Raw genomic sequence first — 22,454 nt, forward strand, 5'->3', positions numbered from 1 at the left:
TCATGATAATTGAAACTGTATGCACCCTATATCTCAGGAGGCAGAGATAGTCAAAGACATGAAAAGTAGAGGTCTTAAAATGTAATATTTGTTTGTCATTTGAATACAAATATCCTGTAGTCAGTATTTAAAAGGGATAAAAAAGTTTTTTAAAAATTGCCCTAAGACAAGAAAGGTGTTGTTTGGTAGTTTTAAAACAACTTTGAAAAACTGTTTTGATCCTACTGTATATATTGCGCAACAGTGGGTTGCGGGCAATAGCCTCGGCAACACACTGTGTGCAAACTCATCTCTTTTTGATTACATAAGCTATACATCCTTTTAACTGAGTCCATTCTCCTGTCATTTGCAGAAAGACTGAGAGATAAATGACAAGAGGGGTGAAAAGTCAAAGTCAAAGGTCAATGTCTCAAAATACAACCCAACAAACAAGCTTCCTGGAGTACCAAAATTGTTTCCAGAAACCGTTAGAAAACCCCTGTGGTAAATGAATACTAACACAGATTAATTCAGCAGGTTCGATTTACAGGTGTTTCAATAGGAATTCATGGGGTACCCATGTCAATTTGTTCTACTTTGGAGTGTATGTAACAGGGAATCAGTGAAATATCAGGAATTGCATTGCATTTTAGGTACTTTTATCCAGCTAAAACACAAAACTGTAAAAGGTTTTACATGGATATATTTATATAACATTATTATAAACATTATATTTTATATGTAACCCACTCAACCAGCTCTGAAAATAAGCCACTGTCATTAATAGTGGTGATAAATGCTATGCGTCCATAAACTCTTATTGAATAAGACTCTTGAATGTGGCAATGACAGTGCATCACTTCAGTGTAACTTAATAAATGTTAGGGTGCACACGGTGTTTTGTAAACATGAATTCACTCTCATGCATGTGTGCCTGCCTGTGTTTTGTGAAGATGTACATGTGTTGAATTAGATGTGTGTGCGTATAAGTGTTATCTGTGTATGCAGGTATGTGTGTATGTTTGTTTAGGGAGGGTGTCTCTTTTTCCTCAGGAAAATGCATCATCATCTGCTAGCAAACTGAACGGCTGCCTCCGACATTCCAATACAAGGCCCCAAAATCTTGGAGACGGAGACAAACACACACTCTGCCCCTCTCTCTGTCACTCTCTCAGACACGGGAATGGATTTGCCCTGAGATCTTTGCCCACTGCAGCACAAGGTAAGAGATACATGTGTAATTGACACTGTATTCATTATATCAATACATATATTTGGATTTTTCTTACGTGAGTTAAATTTTGATCCATAAATTAATTTTTATGGTTTTCTTAAAACACAATTACGTCAGTGTTTGATTAGCATGTGTACTTCTCTAACAAGTTATTATGATTAAAGTTAAAATACTTCTAGGGATGTTTAAGAAATGCTAAATTTGTTAAGACAAAAGACAAAAAAGTCAATATTTATTTGGAAAATTTGGAAAAACTTTGTAATTCCTCTGGATGTAAATTTTTTTAGTTGGGTGGTTAAGTAAAATGTAATTTTTGTTTTACAAATTTACAATGACATTTCCTTCAAAGTTAGAATGAGACAAAATCACAACTGGTCATCAAAAAGGGAAAAAATGAACAAAAATATTCAGACAATTTTACACAATTTTGTGTAACACACACAATTTTAATGTCTGAAGATGAAAAAACAAACTGATAATAAGTGACAATATTTTTATTGCAAATTTGAAAAAAAAAAAAACTTCCCAGACATTTATAGAATAAAACAAATATTAGCATTTTATCTAAACTTATAATTAATTAAAAGCAGATTCTTCATTATTTTAAGCTTCAGATTTGAACATCTGACTTATTAATTATTAAACATTAGTTGTTTTTTGTTTTTAATTATAGACAATACTATTATTGTAAATCATCTATTTAATACACTCTATAGAATTTGAAAAACAAATAAGGGAACAAAAAAGATATATCTGTTATTTTTTATTGTTTGTTGTATAATGAATGTTCAAATAATAATAACAAAAACAATAAAGCAGTTTCTGAAGAGTCATAAAGTCTGGTGTTGATACTATTGAAGATCACCCAGAACTAAATGTATAATCAGTTTGCTTATTTGTTCAATCACAGTAAAGTAATTATTATAACTATAATGAATTCATTTCCATTATGTTAATAATCAAGATCTGGTCCAGACTAATACAGCAGATGTTGTAGTAAGACAAATAACTGTCTGTTACACACACTATTAGAGAAATACACATCTCTTTCCTTTCTAAACAACAACATTTACAAGTGCTGTTTTCCTGGAATTATGTCTGAACAAAAATACTGACCGAAGTTCCACCTGGAATCCAGACAGTAAATAACCAAATTGGTCAGTCAGTTTAATTTAGGTGAGAGGTCCAAGTACTTCTTTAGCTGACGCAAATGCCTAGCACAAAAGTACAATGGTGATGGCTCATGATTGATGAAAGAGTTTGAACCTAGAACCTTTTGGTTCCCAGCCCAGATATTCAACTGTAAAACTGTATGGGGAACTCGGCTCCGAATTAATGCAAAGCAGGGATGCTGAAACACAATCACAGAGGTCACTGTGTGCTACAAAACAGCACCTTTCCTTCCTCTCTCTCTCTCTCTCTCTCTCTCTCTCTCTCTCTCTCTCTCTCTCTCTGTCTCTCTTTCTCTTCACCTCTTTTCGTTAACATGTATTTTAGGTGACTTTATTTCTATGAATTTTTAATCCTAAATGATTTAATATTATAATTCTTTGTCCTGAATGTATAATGTTAACCTGTCGATAGTGATTGCTGATAATTGTATGTATATTGTGCAGAATTTTTCAGTAGATATTATAATAATCACACAAGAGAGCTTGTAGTTTGATAGTGTGTGGTTTGAGAAAATTGGAGGACAGGAAAGTATTCTGACACATCTGTATGGGACCTTCCATTTTAAGAGCTTAAAAACTGCTAGCGTCTTCAAAGACACACAGACATATGCTGTTAATGCACTCAGCACACCGGAATACTGAACAATGAGAATGCAACAAGGCAAAGTCATTTAAGACAGACCTGACAAAGGCGGTTTAAACAGGTTTCAACTCTGGTTACCTTTAAGCAAAATAGTGGACTACGGACGTGCAAGGTGACATGAGATATAGGAAGATCCTGCAAACTATCATTAGTTGCAAGTTAAATGCATTTAACAAATAAACAACAGTAAATACATTAACATGTAAACAGATTTAATTAAAAGAAGAAATAATCCAGTTACTGCAGTGGAATTAAAAAAGTAGTGCAATTATTTTCCTAAAGTAGTTTCAGGCATGTCTTGACTGTATTACAGTTCCAAAACACACATAATTCTGAATAACTTCAGACAAAATTAAGGGTAAGAAACAAGTCCTACAGTCTGGAGCTGTATGAGGAGAGGAAAACTGTAAAATGTCTTGAAATACAGCACTCCTGTCCATTGAATTAGTAGAAATTATTACTTTTGTATTTGTCCATTATTTGGACTATTTGCTGTCTGTTTTTTGTCCTAAGACAAAATGTAGGATTCAATGTCGGATTGATTTTGTATGTGTCTCATTCAAAGCTTTTTGTTAGGTTTGTTTTGGTTTGACTTTTGACAGTAAAATAACTGAAATAGTTTGGCAAAGTGATTTGGAACTGCAGTCAAGACCTGCTGAAACGACTTTAGCTCTGCATTTATTTGAAAATAATTGCACACTTTAGAATTTCCATTAGCCAATCAGAATCGTTCAGCAGCTCCATAGTGTGTATACTTTTTCAAATGGGAATAATATACACCATATATTTATACTTTTGATATTACAGTTCCATATCACTAATCTGAATGATTTCATTTATTTTACAGCCTACTTGTTAAAATCAAATGCATCAGAAACTAGTTCTGCACACAGGAGGTGATTGAGGATGAAAATCTAACAAATGTCTCAAATATAGCATCTGATCAGTGTCTTTAGGTGTGGTAACAATAGTATAAGCAGAATATTTGACTTCCTACTATTAAATATATTAGAAAATGATGCACACATGCATTATTTTTCTATTAATTCAATTGCTCGTTGTCATTAATTACTTACATAAATGCCTACTAAAACTCTCTGTTTGACAGCTAGTTGACATCTAGTTGCACACCCTTACAAAAAAAATGCAGTAAACCGAAGTAATATTGCAGTACAACAGCAGTAAAATGAAGTATAACTGCAGTAAACTTAAGTACAATTGCAAAATTGCAATACATAATTATAAACAGTTCAAATATAGTACAATAAAATTCAACAGCAGTATAAATTGCAGTAAACTGGAGTAAAAACAAGTAAACTCTGTCTTTACTGCACTTGTGCTGCTGTAGTTTATTATGCCAATGGTGTGGTAAGAATTGCACTGCAATTGTGTTTCAAGGGTTCTGTACTTCAAAATCTTCCAAGAATATTTTGTCATTTTTTTCTGGGATGTTTTTTGGATTCAAGTAATTTTCTAATTTCAATTTTAATTAGCAAAAATGAATAATAAAAATAACTGCAGTGAACTGAACAGCATTTGTACTGTAGTAGTACTTCAGTTGTTTTGCAGTAGATGTACTGCAGTTGATTGTATTGTAGTGCTTCAGTTGTATTGCAGTAATACTGCAATATATTTAAATAACACTGTTTTTTCGTGTCCAAAAACTGCACTTTTCAGAAGTTAATTAAAACTAGTTTTTCTTTAAAAAACTGCAGTATTTAAAAAGATCTGCTGTAATTTTTTGTAAGGGCATAAATTATACAGGCAAAAAGCATACAGGCCACTCGATGTCTAAAGAGGACCATCAAAATAAAGTATTAATGAAGTCATATTTAAACAATTTTAAACTGACAAATTGTGTTGCAATGTCTACTGTGTCTTCTAGTCAACAGCACCAGAATGCCCATCCTCAAAAGGCTGCCCAGAAGGTTCAAGTCTAACCACAGCAATGGTGATGTCCAAAAGAGTAACCTAACTAATGGGGAGCTCATCCTGATGACTAAAAATAGCAACGGGGAACTTATTCTGCCACCGTCTGATCTGAACCCGTTTGAGGGAGCGTGGGCCGGGATGGGGTGGAGTAATGAAGAGGGCAAGGTTTGGGAGAACGGACAGGACTACCAGAGGTCTTCTCAGGTAAGTGAGGCTCTGGAGAATGAAGCCAATGCTGAGCAGCGTGGAGGGTCAAAGGTCACTGAGGGCTCAAGAGAAAAGAGAGGAACTCTGGAACGAATCTGTGGCTCATCACCATTAAAGACCCTTGGCAAATTAGGAAAGGGGCTGCGAATCACTGGAAAAAATGTTTGGGGTGCCACGCCTTCACTACGGAGTGCCACCCTCCCAGCAGCGCCCTCTTCAGGAAAGAAGAAAAAGAACTATCGACGAGCCTCAGAGGAGATCATGACCTTACTGAGGTGAGAATGAGACTGAGGATTTTTCACATTAGATGTCAAGTGACAATACAAGTTGTTAATGTTAACCATTATTTATAATAGCCTCATCACAATTATGTTTATGACGGATTTATGACAGTTATGTTGTTTTTGTCAAGTTATAATAGCGAAAATATCCAAGCAATGTCACATTTGTGTTTAACTGAGTGAATTATGTTTAATGACAGCTGTCATAAGCATGCATTAAATCTCCTTCCTATTCATAACATGTGTTTGGTCAAGATTATAACGGTTCCACGGCAGTCTCATGAAGACTCCCTTAAAGTAAAGTGATACAAAAATAGAAAAAATATTAAAATGCAATAAGAATAAAAAATAATAAAACAGAGCAAACATTAGGAAGACTGAAAAGTGAATTTTCATTTCGTCTCAATTTATCTCTGAAAAACAGATTAGGATTGGCACAGACCAGGCAGAGTCTATGGCCCAATCCCAATTCTATTTTTGTACCCCTACCAATTCCCCTTCCCCTTGGCCCTTGAAACAGAGTGTAAAGGGGAAGGGCTTCAAAAATTACCCCTAAGAAATGGGACACGTCATCATATGTCATCGCAATCTCTTATTTCAATTGAGATTAGACAATGGTGACTGCTGTAGTTATTCCAGTTGCTTTATGTTTTGGCATTTATCTTCAGGAACTCGCGGAAGGCAACGATATCATGTTATCATAACAATATAATGCGGCAATAAGATCGTAAATGTATCATGCATTTACATCATGGCCATATTCATCTGGATTATACCAGACACTGTAAAAAGGTTATTCCCGGCCACTAGACTTTTCTGACAACTGGATTCGAGTGTCATTGAGTGACAGATGTATGTTGAGGGACCACTCTACAGAGTTATTAATAGGGATTATAGATGGCAAAATTTTGCGGGTTTTTTTAAAAGCATGATGGTAAAACACAAACGGTGTTATGAATATAGTAAAACATGTGCTTGTTTGTTGTAAAAATTCATAATAATGATAAAAACACTCATTTGTATTGGGCCTGTATTTATTGTTAAAGCATTTGACAATATTTAAGTAATTGTACCACCCTTATTATGCATGACTGTAAAAATTGCATATAATTATTATATGTGTCATTGTTTGCCATTTTTTGTTTGTTTTTATTCTGACCACATTGTAACCAAGCTATTAAGAAACCCTGTTATATAGTTTATTAGATATTTAAAGGTATTTGAAAAAAGAGTTTGTATCTTCTCTTCTCAGGTTGACCGGCCGTCGTAAGGACAGTGAGCGTAGAGATAGTCTACCTGCAGGTGATCTGACCGCAGAAAATGATGAAGACAGTCGCAGGCGTCCCTCATTTCTACGCATGGTCAGTCTGAGCAAACTCAGAGGAGATTCACTAACAAACCGCAGCTCACAGGAAGACGACCAAGAGTCAGTAGAAGAAGAACCACCAGTCAAACGCAGAGAGCCACTATCAGGTACTGCTGTGCTTTTGCTTTCGTCATATCTGTACTTATTTGTACTTCTTAGGGCACGTACAAAGTGTAACTATTATGTTCACAGTCAGAGGTCTGCATGTTTGACCTGTAACACCTTGCTCTTAATGAGCTATAGCACGGTCCAAAAGATCCAGTGAGTCATTGGCCAATTAGCAAACACATTGCCAGAGACAGGAAATGACATACTTTCTTTGTGCACTAGATCCTTACTGATAAGCTCAGCACAAGGAGAAAAAATCGGAACCGTCAATTCACGGCCTGTTCCAAAGACAACAAGGCCTTGAGTGAATAAACACATGACCGTAAAGGAAAATGAACTCTGTTTAATCTCTCTTTCCTGCTCAGTGTTGGAGATCCTGCAGTTGGTGAATCAGAGAGACCTGCTTCTTGCCGACACGCACATCCAAGAGTTGGAGAGGGAGTGTGAACTTGATCCCTCCCCTTTGACACAAACCACACCCACTTCGACCACACCCAGCAACATGACCACTCCTACCCTCGCCTCACCTCCCTGGTTCCCCTTGTTGCCTGGTTCAGGGAGTGAGGATTCAGGCCCAAGCATGTGGGATGCTGGACTTCGCAAAGTTAAAGATGTAGAGCTGCTCTACGAGGCTCTTCAGAGGGAAATGTGGGATGTTGTGAGAGAGTCGCTGCGTCAGCCGTGCAGCGGGCCTCAGCTTGGCCTGGTGGTGCTGGTCATTCAACAGGAGGAGCAGGCCGACAAAGTCTGGGCTATGCGATTGGAGGCCCAATCCAATGCCCAAGCCGTAGACCAATCTGAAGACCACCCCCGGCCCTCCAAACGTCCCAGGAAACTGCGGCAACGGTGGGTGGAGGCTGTGGGAGAGGCAGCTGACTGGTGTCTCCCACAACCAGGAGGCATCGCCGCAGGGCAGATGGGCATGTATTTGGAGCGTTTGAGGGGCAGGGTGGTGGAAGATATGGACGCAGCACGAAGAAATGTGGTGGCGGTTTATCCGGAGGAGTTTGGAGTGTTTCAGGTCTACATGCAGAGCTATCACAGGGCAGTTGCCAAACGCCTTAAGACCATCACTTGTGGACCCATTCAGATCACAGACACATACTCGCTGCTGGACTGGATCTACAACATTTACAACAGGTATTTGCACATGTAGACTCAGACACTGAGGTGTGTTTTCTATTTTTACACACACCTTTCCTGCAATCACATTCCACACTGGGCTTGCTTTAATGACCCAGTGGAAGAATGAGCTCTGGTCTATAAATAACATATGCATTGTTTACCAGAATGAACAACACCGGTACTCAATACCTGGGAGAATTACTGTACACATGCACAACACCACTCTTGTGTACTTAAAGTAGCCATGCTACTGTCTTAACTACATTCTTAGGTGATAAACTATTTAGCTCATAAAGTCTGTGTGAAAAACAAAGTCATCCTGCCAATTTTATAAATGTTATTGTCATTGATCAAATTGTGAACGACTGGTTCATTTAGTGAAGTTTTAAAACTAATTTCGGGAGAAGCACACACATATCGTCACCTTAGAATTATAAAGATCTATCTGACAATTTTGTCAAAATTGAGGTATTGACATATTCTTATTAAATGACAACTTATTTATATTATGTGAGTTTTTTTTATAAGTTGTTTATTTTAAGACTTTTTATATAAAAAACAAACGTTACACACATACTTCTTGCTATTGAATGCAACAATATCTCAAAATCATTCAGAACACGGATAGAAACTTATAATTCCATAGTGAACAAATTCTCTATCACACTTATCACACCATCAGAATCAAAGAGAATTCCCATAGATAACCAAGCTCATCCTACCTCATCTCATCGATTTTGCATCCCTCCTCCACCCCAACTCCACATCTGTAACCAGATCCATACTAAGCACGGGGAGGGGAGCGTTCTGGGATCAGCTTAGGCACTGAGCTTGTATTCTTTTCCCTCGCTCTTGATGGAGAGAATGCCTCGAGCTCACATGTCTTTCCGGCCTCAGAGCCCTCTCCCTGGACAGCACGCCAAATATGCTTATTTTCATCTGGTTTCTATGTGTTGGTGTGAACTCATGAATTTGTTTAAATTTAAACGTTGTTCTCTGGACCTTCATGTTTAAATGAGACTTCTGTCTGGTTGCATACGGTGCTCAGCATATATAAGTACATCCCTCACAAATCGATCTTGTGAATTCATATTTTTAATAGGAAACTATACAATATTATATTTGAGCGTATACATTAAATTAGTCAGTACTGAAGCCAAATCTGGAGAGTATCTAACAAAATAACTTACGATAGCAGTCCAAAAACTCGTACACCCAAATTTATGTGTTATAGAAAAACATTAAATACAAATTTTAAAAATCAAGAGAAGCAATTTTTTTTGTAGAAATTTTGTAGGTTGTAATATTTTTTGCAATATAATTGTATTATCTGCCAATTTCTAAATATGTTTGGTGACTAAAATATTATTTTAATAAATCTTTTTTGTTTAAATGCACCAAAATACTTTGCCAATATTCACTGAGAAATGGATTTAAATATTCATTTTTAAAATAGGGTGTACTCAGTTATGCTGAGCACTGTATATTGGACAATTATTTACTGCCTCTACATGCATTTTCTTGTCATGGAAATAAAGTTTCAACAAACACTGATAGAGTTTAAAGAAACTAAATGACCTACGATGCACAGAAAATTCAACCAGTCAGAGAGCTGCAGTAATAAAAGTGCACCAAAAGAGATCTTTTCCACGCCCAATAAAGCACCACAAATCAAGCAGCACAACAAATCAAGCTAGTGTTCCTACACACGTCAGTGTCATTGGCACATTTTAAGATTTGATTATGAGAAAAAAGGTCTTACAAAGAAAGACGGACTCATAAGAGTATATTATTATTATTCATATTAATATTATAAATCTCTCTTTCATTTTGAGGCTTTTTAAAATTACAATTAGAAATGTGTTTTTAATAGAAAAGTAAAAAAATGTCTTGTTTACCTCATTTGGCAAAAACATCTTGACTGTAGTCTGACTGCTTCACATTATAAACATTGCTTCCTCAACACAAACCCACCACTGAACTGACTCCTGCACTAGTTCTGACTGTGAGTGTCCCATAGGGACGTCTTGGCTACAGTTGGAGCAATGGGCACAATAGTGTGTGAAGCACTCGATCCTCTCCTGCCTGACGATGTCATAGATAGGCTGGAACAGGACTGTGTCGAAACTGTTTGGGTAAAACTCATTAATTAGTCACTAATTGATCATTGTATTTTTTAAATAAATATTAATCTCTGGAGTTAAAATAATATCCATTGCGTGTGTTTGGTTGTGCAGGACAAAATAACTACAGAGCTCCCGCAGGTTTTGGAGGATGAAGAAAAGCGGTGGGTTCAGACGCTGCACATTGAAGAGTATCAGTCTGGCCTCGCACGTTCTGTCATACAGGTAACACAATCTTGCACATGTATTCAGAAAGTGTATACAGAATGTATACAGAATACCCAAAGGGTAGCATCATCATGAAATGTTGTTCTGTCTTGATCTGTTTTAGAGGCTGAAGGTAGATTTGGACAGATCGACAGCTGTCAGTCAGCCTCTAGGAGCTCGTGTTGCTCGCTGCACCTTGAATGGACTTGCAGATTTCCTGCACAGGTAAGCTACGGATAACACCAATTGTGACAATAGACAAAACAAAATATTTGGTCAGTCACACAAAGGATGTTGTATCATTGTATCAAGAACTTGTTTCTTTGGTCTAACTCAGTGTTTCTCAACCATGTTCCTGGAGGATCACCAACATTGCATGTTTTTGATGTCTCCCTTTCTGTCACGCCCATTACAGGTCTTTCAGTCTCTGCCAATGAGCTGATGATCTGAATCAGGTGTGTTTGGTTAAGGAGACATGGAAAATGTGCAGAGCTGGTGTTCCTACAGAAACGTGGTTGAGAAAAACTACATCTAACATTTTTAGACATTTACTTTACGAGTTCCTAAAATAAGTTTATGTTAGGATGCATTACTCTATATCTAAGTCTCTATTCAAAGTCTGATTCAAAAGCAAGCTGTAAACATGTCTTAATCACTGGAAGGACTAATATGTTTGACACAGAAAAACTAAACAAATTCTAATCATTCTAATTGGGAGGAAATGAATGTGTGGCACTTTTTTACACTGTTCCCTCTATTTTATTTAGCAAGTGTCTTTTTCACCTCTATTTAAATGTAAAATAATGAACTGTTTGTATGGTGTTTAGCTTCCAGAGAAAAATCGAGATGTTCCACAACACACAATCAGAGTTTGGGGATCATGGAGATGGTTACATCTCCAGGACCATTGCTCTTGTCAACTGTGTTCCACCATTCAGGTTTGTTTTGTTTTCTTATTCACCCTACATATCTATTCAACTTCTCTCATCCTTAAGTAAACTTAAAGGTCTAGTGAAATCAAAATAACGTTTTTTAGATGTTAGTATCAGTGTGTAAGTCTTCAATGATATCTAAAAGCTAGAAATAATAATAATAAATGCCGCCTTTATGGACACCCAAGGTTGCCTTACAACAAGCATCAACAGCAATAACAGAACAAATTAAAACAATTAATAAAACGTTGCCAAACAAGATTTTAAATGCATGTAAAGAGTTGCAGGTACAAACACATCATGAGCATAAAATAACATGATAAAAATATTCAAAAGAAAGCCTGCTTAAAAAGATGGGTCCTGAGATGAGATTTAAAAGTGTGAAGACTATCACTACTCCTTAGATCCAGGGGAAGCCAGTTCCATAGTCGAGGAGCCGCGGAGCTGAAAGATCTAGCATCCATTGTGCTTAATCGAGTGCGAGGTGGCACCAGAGAGAAAGAGTTGGCTGTTGTAAGAGTGTGGGAAGTAGTATAAATATTGGTGAGATATTGAGGAGCAAGATTATGAAGTGTCTTAAAAGTGAGAAGTAGTTTTTAAAATCAATACGAAACTTTACTGGAAGCCAGTGACGTGTGGTACAAAACAGAAACAAAATTTGCGTGTTGAAGATATAAAACTGATATAAAGATGTAGAGCTTGCAGTTTGTTACGTCCACCTAAATGGATCAATGCATTTATTTACGTTCGGACATACTACAGTTTCTCATCAAATCTTGACCAATCAAGTCCTCTCTAGTATCTGCCCCGCCCTCTTCAAGACACTTCTCATTTGATGCAATGATCTCAACCCCTCTTTCTGGCAGAGCTGTGATAAAACAACACACTATTGGCTGCTTTTAAAAGGAGAGGAGCTACTTTATGTCCTGCCATTTCTTTTTTTAAAAGATAAAAACATCAAATAAAATATGCACATTTTAAAACACTTCATGGGACTTTTAAGGGAAAAATAGGTAACACTTTATGTCGGTAGTCCCTTTAGATATTTTGTTTAACTATATTGTAATTTTACATCTGCCTGTCAACTGATAGTCATTAGAGTATTTGTAGACTGTCTGCTTAATATCTGATAACACTTTTGATGGTCCCTAAACATACCTTCTACTACCTGTAAGTAACTTTGTACATTTAAACTCTAGTAACCCTAAACTCAAGCTAACAGTTTGCTTATGAGAGTTAATTGACATGGATGATCCAATGTTATATATAGTTAGCAGAATGTCTATACTAAATTATTTCACTTATCAGTTTTATTCTTCTGAGAAATACACTGTAGACTACAAACTGGTAATTTCTACCAGGACAGTATTCTGTTATGTGAAGAGGCATTTCCTTCAGCCACAAAACACAATACAGCGCAATAAATAATTAAACTAAAGGTAAAACATCCGACATTTTAGATGTTCATCCTTTTTAAAGAATGAGACCGTTTATAATAATGTGTATTTTTAAACAAAATAAAGTTAAAATATTAGTTTGTATTCTATTCAGGACAATAACGTCTTTAAAAAGCTGATGAAATCAATATACAAACAATAAAAGCTGTTTAAAACAACAACACAATTGAATAGCATCGAAATAATGTCTTATCTGGAATCCTGTGCAGGAATTTCGTGGAGCGCTGTCGTCTGTGTGACACTGTTGGCAGTGAGGACATGTCCCAGCGAGCTCAGTCCTCTCTGGAGCGCATTGTTAGCCAGTCGGTGCGAGTTCTTTCAGACATACTGTTTGAAAACATCAGGGTGAGACGCACATGCACACGTTCGCATCTGGCACAGATATAATATATCCCTAATGCATTCGTTAACGATTTTCTGGCATGATTTCAGCCATTCTTCGATAAGCTGGTGAAAAGGAAGTGGCTGGATAACAATGAGGCCTATGAGAGTATTGAGATGACCATTAAACAGCACTTTAAGAAGTTCCGCAGGATGGACTGCCCTCCATATCAGGTATTATTTACACACACAAACCCACTCACACAAACATTCTCTTCGGTCGGTTGGTTGGTTGTTTGACTGATCATCTCATTGACCGACAGGCATTGGTGAATGAGGTGCACAGGCAGGTCCTGGTTGAATATGTTCGTGCCATAATGAGGGGGCGGGTCATCTGTACATCCCTCAAAATGAGAAAGAGACTAGCATTCCGGCTGCAGGACGAAGCCAAACAGATGAAGGCACTTTTTAAAGACCTGGTTAGTTCTGCTAGCTTTCATACTTCACATCATTTTGTGTCTTACATTATCCTAAAGGTTTTACTCAAATACCAGTTTCTATATTGTGTATTAATATTTTAATCAAAAAACAAATAAAAGGTGCTTCAAGGTAATTCATGTATTGGTGCTCTTTGAGTAAGGGACTTCTTAGGGAAGCATGAAAAGGCATGGAGAGAGGGGTCTGGATGCAGACCTGGTGCAGTGCAATCTGAGCTGCATCCAATGCTTTTGAATGCGCTCACCTAACCCCACCCCTAACCCTACCCGTCACAGTGGCATCATGCACATTGAGTGCATTGTCTCTGACAATCTCAGCTTGCATCATAAAGGCTGCATCCTGATACTATTGAGGCATTGACCACTTTTTTCACTTAAAAGTGCCTTGAACTATATATATATGATCTTCTCATCTTTTCTTTTTCTTTTCTTTTGTCAGGAATCAACTTCCTCCTGGTTGGACAGTGTGATTGTTCACCTCGCTGACATCATTGTGTTGGAGGACACTCCCTCTATTCAGATGGAGGTTGGGGTTTTGGTGAAGGAGTTTCCAGATATACGGTAAGACCACCTTTTTCTAGACCATTGTCATTGATATGTGATAAAACTGATGGAGTTTAACCACTAGTAAGGTGTGCATTTTAGAACCTTAATAATATGCATGCTATTTCTTTAAAACACCACTAGTTGGATTTGTGCTTAGCAGTGTTTGCAAGAAATGGCAGGTATACTATTTTGGCTCACCCACTACTAATCTCTAGGTCCAATTGGGGATTTACATTGTCTCACTGCTTAAAGAAATCCAATCAAAATGGTCCAACTTTCACAAACCAGCTTCCCGCTCCAGAAAGAAGCCAACATCTACACCTCCATTCTATAACGCCATTTCTAAAATGTGCATACAGAGACAAGCACAGCACACTCTTTCTTACTCTTCAGACTAGGTCACACTAGACGTCGGACACACTGTATGTCTATGGATGCTGCAATTGTCATAATAGGATGTTATTGTCTTTTAAATTCGATTGAAATATATAATATAATATATATTGAAAATAAACGCAAAGCGAAAAAAGGTTGTATTAACTTGTTTTAGGTACAGACCAAGAAAACCAACTGTACCTTCTGATCCAGCTCATGAGACCAAAATGTGTGATTAATAACAATATTTGTTGTTAATTTTTCAAAAATTCAAATGAATTTGTTAAAGTAGTAATATTACACTATTACAAACAAATTACATCCATCTGACCTTTACTATCTAAAAGGTTTTTACAATAGAAAATGTTTTTGTTTATTCGTTTTGCTTTGGCTTAGTCCTTTATTTGTCAGGGGTCGCCACAGCGGAATGAATCACCAACTATTCTAGCATATATTTTACACAGTAGATGCTCTTCCAGCGTTGGGTAACACCCATACACACTCATTCACACTCATACACTATGGCCAATTTAGTTTATTCAATTTACCTATAGTGCATGTCTTTGGACTGTGGGGGAAACTGAAGCACCCGGAGGAAGCTCATGCAAACACAGGGAGAACATGCAAACTCCACATAATGCCAACTGGTCCAGCTGGGACTCAAATTAGCAACCTTCTTGCTGTGAGGTGACAGTACTAACCACTGAGCCACCATGTCGACAAGTTTTTTGTTTAGATTTTAAAAAATGATTTTTAATTATTTTTGATTAAAATGTTCTTTGAAAACTTTTTTACAAAGGGTTTTTGGGCCTCCGAACAATATTCTTTAACCATTTTGTTTTTAAGAGCTTGTATGACATTTATTCATTTTTATAGTGAGTTTATAGTTTGGTTCTTTAGTTTTTAGGTAACACTTTACAAAAAGGTTCATTAGTTAATGCATTTACTAACATGAACTAATCATGAACAACACTTGTACAGCATTTATTAATCATAATTGAACATTTGCTAGTGCATTATTAACATCCAAACTCATGCTTGTTAACATTAGTTAATGCACCGTGAGTTAACATGAACTCACAATGAACAACTGAATTTTCATTAACTAATGTTAACTAACATGAACAAATACTGTAGTAAATGTGTTGTTCATTGTTTGTTCATGTTAGTAAATGCATTAAGTAGAATTAACTAATGAACCTTATTGTAAAGTGTGACCCGTTTTTGTACTATACAAATTCCAATTGATTACTCACAGGTGTGCTAGAGTAATTGTTTTGTATTATTGTTTTTTAACAACCATAACCTGCGCTGATTTATGACTGCAATCATGTTTTCTATGAGAATAAAACTTAGCCAATGACACTTGAGGACTGGAAACAGGTGTTGTTTAAAAACTCAACGGAGCAAATATTAAAGTGAAACAAACCATGCTTTATGGTTTTTTTTTGAGAAAGTAACAGTATTTAGGAACAGAAATGTAATAATCAAATGAAAAAGAACACTGCATAGTCTTCATCACATAAACAATTCAATAAAATGAATCTTTATTAGACTTTTTTATGCACCACTAAAATGATTTAAACTATAAAATGTTTATCCAGTCACAGGCCTTAAAAACACATGCAGATGATAAACTTTTACTCTATTATGGTTAAATTCTGCAGTGTCTCATCAAATCTTGTGTGTCTGACCTGTGGTTTTTGGACAACTATAATCCCAACTCAAAATTGCATATGCTATGATGTGACTATTATGAATACACACATTGTGATGTTGATGCTAAAGCGATATATTGTGTAGCCCCAGTGTTTGCTAATTTTTGCACTTTGATCTTTATTTTTGTTAGATTAGTTCCAGTTTTGTCTTTGGTACTGACTAATCTAATGTATATGCACAAATATATTACTGTAAAGTATCCTTTAGAAATTGTATGTGGACTGTATGTATGTTTGTTTGACTACATTTTAAAACATTTAGGTAACTTTACATCCCTAAAGTTTATTACTGTAGAACAGGATGCAGACTTAACATTTTATATAATCGGAAGGAACCTTTTTTATTAGCTCCTCTGTACTTTAATATGTAATGCTGCAAGTATACGTAACTATACAATTAATAGAATTCAGCCGAACGCTTTTAGACCTGCGGAAGGGTAGAACCTGAACTCTGTCATCTTAAAGTGCTTTCATTCATGAAAAATCTGACATGTTCCCCTCTCATTTCCTTGAGGACTATTTTTCCCAACACCTCTCTGTTTCCTGAGGTCATTCTAAGAATGTCTGACTGAAAATAGTTACCGTGGTGCTGCGTCCCAGTGCCAGCTTTCCTTCATGTGGACGGCAGGGAAGAGCACACAGTAAACAGGGGAATGGGTGAGATGTGACCCCGCTTTTGTCCAGTGTTTTTGTTTGAATGTGTGTGTGTGTGCTCGCGCTCAGTGACTGGCTGGCAGTGCTCCTGCTTGCTGACGCACGACCCTCCTCAACAGACAGGAAGTGGCTGTGGAGTACTTCCTGTTCCTGCCAGGTCACAGGAGACTGACTGGTGCCACACTCCAATCAAACATACACACACACACACCAGCTAAAGATCAAAAGACAAAAGAGTGGAGGCTACTTAACTCCTCTCTGTCTTTAGCGGCGCAGTTTCCTGTTTTTGACTGTCTGTCTGTGTTAAAGTCTGTCACCGACACACACTGTCACATTGTTATCTATAGGCAGGACATGCCATCTTCTTAGTGTACAGTGCTGAATTTGCTCTTTGAGCCCTATAAGCACTGTCAAGGGATCATTACAGAGAAACCCTTTTGGCTTCCAGCGTCCACAAGACTTGAATTAATGTAGTGACTTTCTTCCTATTTATCTCCTTTTAAATGTTGATTTGTTCAATTGACAACAATCTGAGGATGAAAACAGCTGACAGGAAAGAGGCTTTTGAATCTATGTTCTGATCAACACAACCTTACAGCAACCTTTTGGACTTGATGATCTAGGCACAAAGTCTAAAGCGCATTGCGGAGAAGCATTAAGGGTGTGTCGGAATCCACTTTTGCTATTTTAAGGACAGAAAAATATGCTCTGTCCCCTGGTGCAACGTCTAACAGGACAGTGCTTGTTCTCTTAACGAGTTATGGGTGTGTTTTGAACATAACGTGCATTAAAGCAACCAGAGTCTCATCCCACGTTATTTTTATGATTCAGTTGCGTTACGCCATGGTGCATTTGCTATTTACATGTCAGACTATGTAAAAGAAAAAACTGTTTACTCCTTAGTAAGGAGAAGTAAGGAAACTGTGTTGTACGCACTCCACTGAAGACATCCATTAGCGTACATATTTAATTTTGTTTGTTAAGCACAAATATTTGTTTCAAAACTATTTCTAAATTCAGTTTTAATTTCCAGCAAATGAATAAATGAACAATAATAATGAAGTGTGGTCAAAAAGCTAAGTTATGTCCAAACAAACGTTCTATTCTTATGCCCTATGGTGATGCAGATGTCTCTAATACCTGACAGGTGGACAAATCTAAACTTGTTTTTAGCAAAACAAATATAAATATGCTGTACATCCTGTGTGTATTAAGCAATGTGTAAGCATTTGGACCCGCACAGGCACATAACTAACGCAAACTGTGCTGGACTTTAGACCAGGTTTTAGATGGTCAATGGCGCAGTCTATTTCAGTTCCTTAAAATAGCTACACTCCAACAATGTTCCTTTACAAACTTTATGCATCCATAAGTCCAAAAAATGCTGCAAATGGATTTGCTATTTAAACAACGTGGCGCAAAACGTTAAAATTAAGGTTAAAAGTGTCTTGTGAACACTTAAGATGTCTATTGGTGCTTTAGATCTGTCGGGTTCAGGCTGTGGAATTAATTTTTTTCTCATATACACTGATTGGCATGATAATGCGTTCACAGTGATATGCATCGTTATAAAGATGAACAAATGCATATTTATATTATCTTTTTTATTTTAATTATTCATTTTATTATTTAGGGTACAAATCAGAGCAAACTATTCCTCACTGTTTCGAGGGCTGACCCCCATACATGTTGTTTTGACACCCTTCAGGGGGGATCAAAAATTAATTAGGGGGGTCAATCCCCCCCAAATCTCCCTGTAATTCGAACCCTGTGTAACCCTGTGCTCAGTGCCCATTTTAGTTTTTAAGTGACAGTTTCGTTCAGTTCAGTACAGTTAGGGAGAAAAAAAGGCAAACTTAAGATTGCTACTTTAATATTGTTATTGTCAACAGCAGTGTTACTTTTTCCATGTAGAGTGTTCAGCATAAGTGAGCATATTACCTTTTAAAAATCCCTTTTTTTTTTCTTTTTTAATTTTTCTGTGAAAATAGCCAATAACTTTTGGTGAATTTGAAAAAATTAAAATGAGTTATTGTAAAACATAAAAAATTTAATTCAATTAATTAATAAATAAATAAAAATATTATATAGTATTATATATATACAGACTACAATGAATAAAAGAGTAAGACTGCAAAATTTAACAATACAGACTACTTTTTTTTTCCAATACAGACTACAAATTTTCTCTTGGGTTTTCCTGTTCATTAAAATTATATTTAATTTTTAATTATTATAAAATAATACATATTTAAAATTATATACCCAATTTGATATTGATAACATATTAATTTCTGTGCACTAATTTTTAGACTTTGATATACATATTTTTGTTAGATTAGTTCCATTTTTTTGTTACTGACTAATCTAATGGTTATGCACAAATATATTACTGTAAAACATGCTACAGAAAATATTCATTTAAAAGAGAGACCTGTTAGGGGTATACACATTTGTGCTGAGCACTGTAGCTACTGTATGTTTGTTTGACTACATTTTAAATTGATTATTGGTGACCCTTCAAACCTAAATTACATTACATTAAGATTACCTTTGTAAACATCTAATACTCCACGAAAGTTAATATTTATAATAATTAATAACACCCATATATGTAAAATCTCAACATAAATATTAATTTGTTTTATATGATACATTTTGAAGTTATATTTATTGCTGCTTTTTCTTTTATTCATTGTGAACTAATGCTTATTTATGTTGACACTTTATTTTAACTATATTCAAATATTTTTCAACCTTGGACAATGTATCTCTCTAGTTAAGTGCAAATGTACTAGGAATAATGAAATATTAATATCTGAATGTGAAATATGAGTGATAACGCCCTCTCTCTTTGCTCACAGGAGGAGACACATCTCTGCGGTTTTGAATGTGCGAGGGATGGTGCATCAGACGGACCGTCAGGAGATTCTAGCTGTCGTCCGGGACTTAGAGAACAGTGACAGCTCCATCAATCTGCCCCGTGAACGTGCCCTGTTTTCTGAGATTGCAGTGGCCAAAGACATGTCCTGTCTGGGGCTGGTTCTGATCCGCTTCGGTTTGACTGTGTCTTCATGGGTCGCCAGCGCCCGACCGCACCGTAACCACAGCAGGAGGAGCTGGAATGAGAAACACAAAGAGGGCAGACCACAATCGAAACGCTTCGCTGAGAATTAAGATACAGCGTAATTACAACACATTAGCAACCCATAAATACACAGCATTATAATCAAAGCAAATCAGTATAACATTAAGCAAAATGTCTTTAGACTAGTTTTAGGCTAGATTAAGTGTGGATGGAACTAGGGCTGAACGATTTTACAAAAAAAATTATCTAATTGCACTTTATTTTACCAATATTCTGATTGTTAATTAATATGTGCCTTTTTAAAAACTGTTTGTATTATTCAACAAAGAGGAATTAATCAGTATATAGTATCTGATCAACACAATGTTAGTGTATAGTGTAATTAAAAGCTCTCTGCCTAAAATAAAAATGTCATACTTGATCACACAAGCGAAAAATATAATTAATTACTCAGTTATAGTTTGCGTTAGAGTAACAAATGTGTGTTATTCTGACGTTAAAGGGATAGTTCACCCAAATATGAAAATCCTGTCATTGTTTATTTTCTCTTCACCCATTTCAAATCTTGTTTTTACTTTCAATCTTCTGTTGAACACAAAAGAAAATATTTTGAAGAAAGATGAAAGCCTGTAACTATTAAATTCTACATTACACTGTAAAAATAGTGGGATCCACACAATCTGTTTGTGTTAGAACATGAAGAAATTAGGTAACTTGTTAGTTTTTACAAATTTAAGTTGATTGAACTGAAAACAGTTCCTAAAAACAATAATTATGTTGTTTTGGCTCTCTTAAAATAGGTAGTTTGAAAAAGCAGCAAAGGTAACTTTTTGAGGGTAGAAAAAACAGATACTATGGAAGTCAATGGTTACACGTTTTCAGTATTCTTCCAACTATCTTCTTTTGTGTTCAACAGGAAAAAAGAAACTCATATACAGTTGAAGTCAGAATTATTAGCCACCCTAAATTAACGCCCCCCCCCCCTTTATTTTTAATATATTTATATTTAATATTTATAGCGATGGTTTGTTTTGTAGACTATCAAAAAAATAAATAAATAAATAAATATATATATATATATATAGCTTGAAGGGGATAATAATTTTGACCTTAAAATGGTTTTTAAAAATTAAAAATTGCTTTTATTTCAGTCAAAATAAAACAAAAAAGACTTTCACCAGAAGAAAATATATTATCTGACATACTGTGAAAATTTCCTCGCTCTGTTAATCATCATTTGGGAAAAAAAATAAAAATAAAATAAAAAAGTTCAAAAGGGGGCTAATAATTCTGACTTCAACTGTAAGTTTGTGCATAAATAGTGTGAATTTTCATTTTTTGGTGAACTATACCTTTAAATACCATTAACAAATGGCATCACTTCACTACTTTTCATCAGCAGTATTTCATTTTGTCAAAAATTACAAATAAATTAGATAAAACTGCAATTACACTGCATATTTATTATGATTTTATCATACACTTAGAGCATCCAGACGATGTCACCAAATACAGAAATCCGTAATCTGATGTTTTCTCTGCAGACTCTGCTTTACACTCGTGTCAAAGTGTAATATATATTTTTATTATTATCGCAAATGCAATTAATCGTTCAGCCCTAGCCAGAACCCAGTGGAAAGGCAGGATAAGATGAGTCCATGGCAGCAAAAGTAAAATCACAACAATACTTGTCCTTCAGAGCACAGCTGGAGCGGAATAAGTCGGTGGACACTTGAAAGCACAGGAAACGTTTTATAATTCTCTCTCGCTTTAAACAGGCTGTTAGTGGACTGCTGTAAACTGACTAGCTGGACCTCTGTCGTGTGAACAGCCGCATGATTGAGAGGAACGGCAGGAAACTCATCACTGTACAGTGGGGACATGCTGAAACTTTTATTAGCACAGGCTGTGTGCAGAACAGCGCTTTAGCTTGACAGACGCATGTGCGAGATGTTATCAGACACATCAGGTACAGTTTAACAGTGCATAAACAGCAGGTTTCAGACTGTTTTATTTTGGAGATGTGCAAACATGAAAATGGTTTGAATGTGGTTGGCTTGTGAATTAAAGAATGTGAATGTTAATTCCTCTGATTTTTTTTGTACCAATGTTCATTTCATCTCATGTCTAATAATTACCGTGCAACTCTAAGCTACTGAGATTTTTAAAAAGCATTTAAATGTGTGATATTGTTTCAGATAAATATGAAATAAAGCCCCATTGACTGGGAATTTGATTAATGTTAATAAACTTTTTTCTTTTTTTATATTGCTGGAAGGTTTTAAGTGTGGGTGTGCTGAGATACTTTAAAAGGACCGTATTTGGTTCCCCAGTGAACCTTTCAATTTTCCATTCTTAAAAAAAACTAAGTTTTTTTTTTCATAAAGTAAAGAACATTTGTGACCCTGCACCTTATTCTTAATCTGCATCAATATATTTTTACAAAAGCCCCAAAAAAAAAAAAAAAAAAAAAAAAAAAAAAAAAAATA

The 22,454-nt window shown here is 35.9% G+C and overlaps 2 protein-coding genes across 3 annotated transcripts in view; both read left to right on the forward strand.

Moving 5' to 3' along the window:
* The first annotated feature begins 1,096 nt into the window (after nucleotides 1-1,096).
* Nucleotides 1,097-21,200, forward strand: exoc3l2a (exocyst complex component 3-like 2a). Its single transcript, XM_087253748.1, has 13 exons — nucleotides 1,097-1,201; nucleotides 4,914-5,442; nucleotides 6,701-6,921; nucleotides 7,288-8,062; nucleotides 10,068-10,182; nucleotides 10,285-10,395; nucleotides 10,502-10,602; nucleotides 11,205-11,315; nucleotides 12,976-13,111; nucleotides 13,199-13,321; nucleotides 13,411-13,566; nucleotides 14,024-14,145; nucleotides 19,742-21,200. The coding sequence occupies exons 2-13, from the start codon at nucleotides 4,928-4,930 to the stop codon at nucleotides 20,052-20,054; spliced, it is 2,799 nt and encodes a 932-aa protein (XP_087109874.1). The 5' UTR covers nucleotides 1,097-1,201; nucleotides 4,914-4,927; the 3' UTR covers nucleotides 20,055-21,200.
* The window catches only part of slc8a2a (solute carrier family 8 member 2a), a 155,362-nt gene continuing 141,990 nt past the window's right edge, over nucleotides 9,083-22,454 (forward strand). For both annotated transcript variants that reach the window (XM_087252756.1, XM_087252755.1), the window contains exon 1: nucleotides 9,083-9,216. The gene's annotated coding sequence lies outside the window, so the exon portion shown is untranslated. The remainder of the gene's footprint in view (nucleotides 9,217-22,454) is intronic.

The sequence above is a fragment of the Danio rerio genome, chromosome 5, assembly GCF_052040795.2.
Source record: "Danio rerio strain M-AB ecotype USA chromosome 5, GRCz13ab, whole genome shotgun sequence".
In the NCBI taxonomy this organism is placed as follows: domain Eukaryota; kingdom Metazoa; phylum Chordata; class Actinopteri; order Cypriniformes; family Danionidae; genus Danio; species Danio rerio.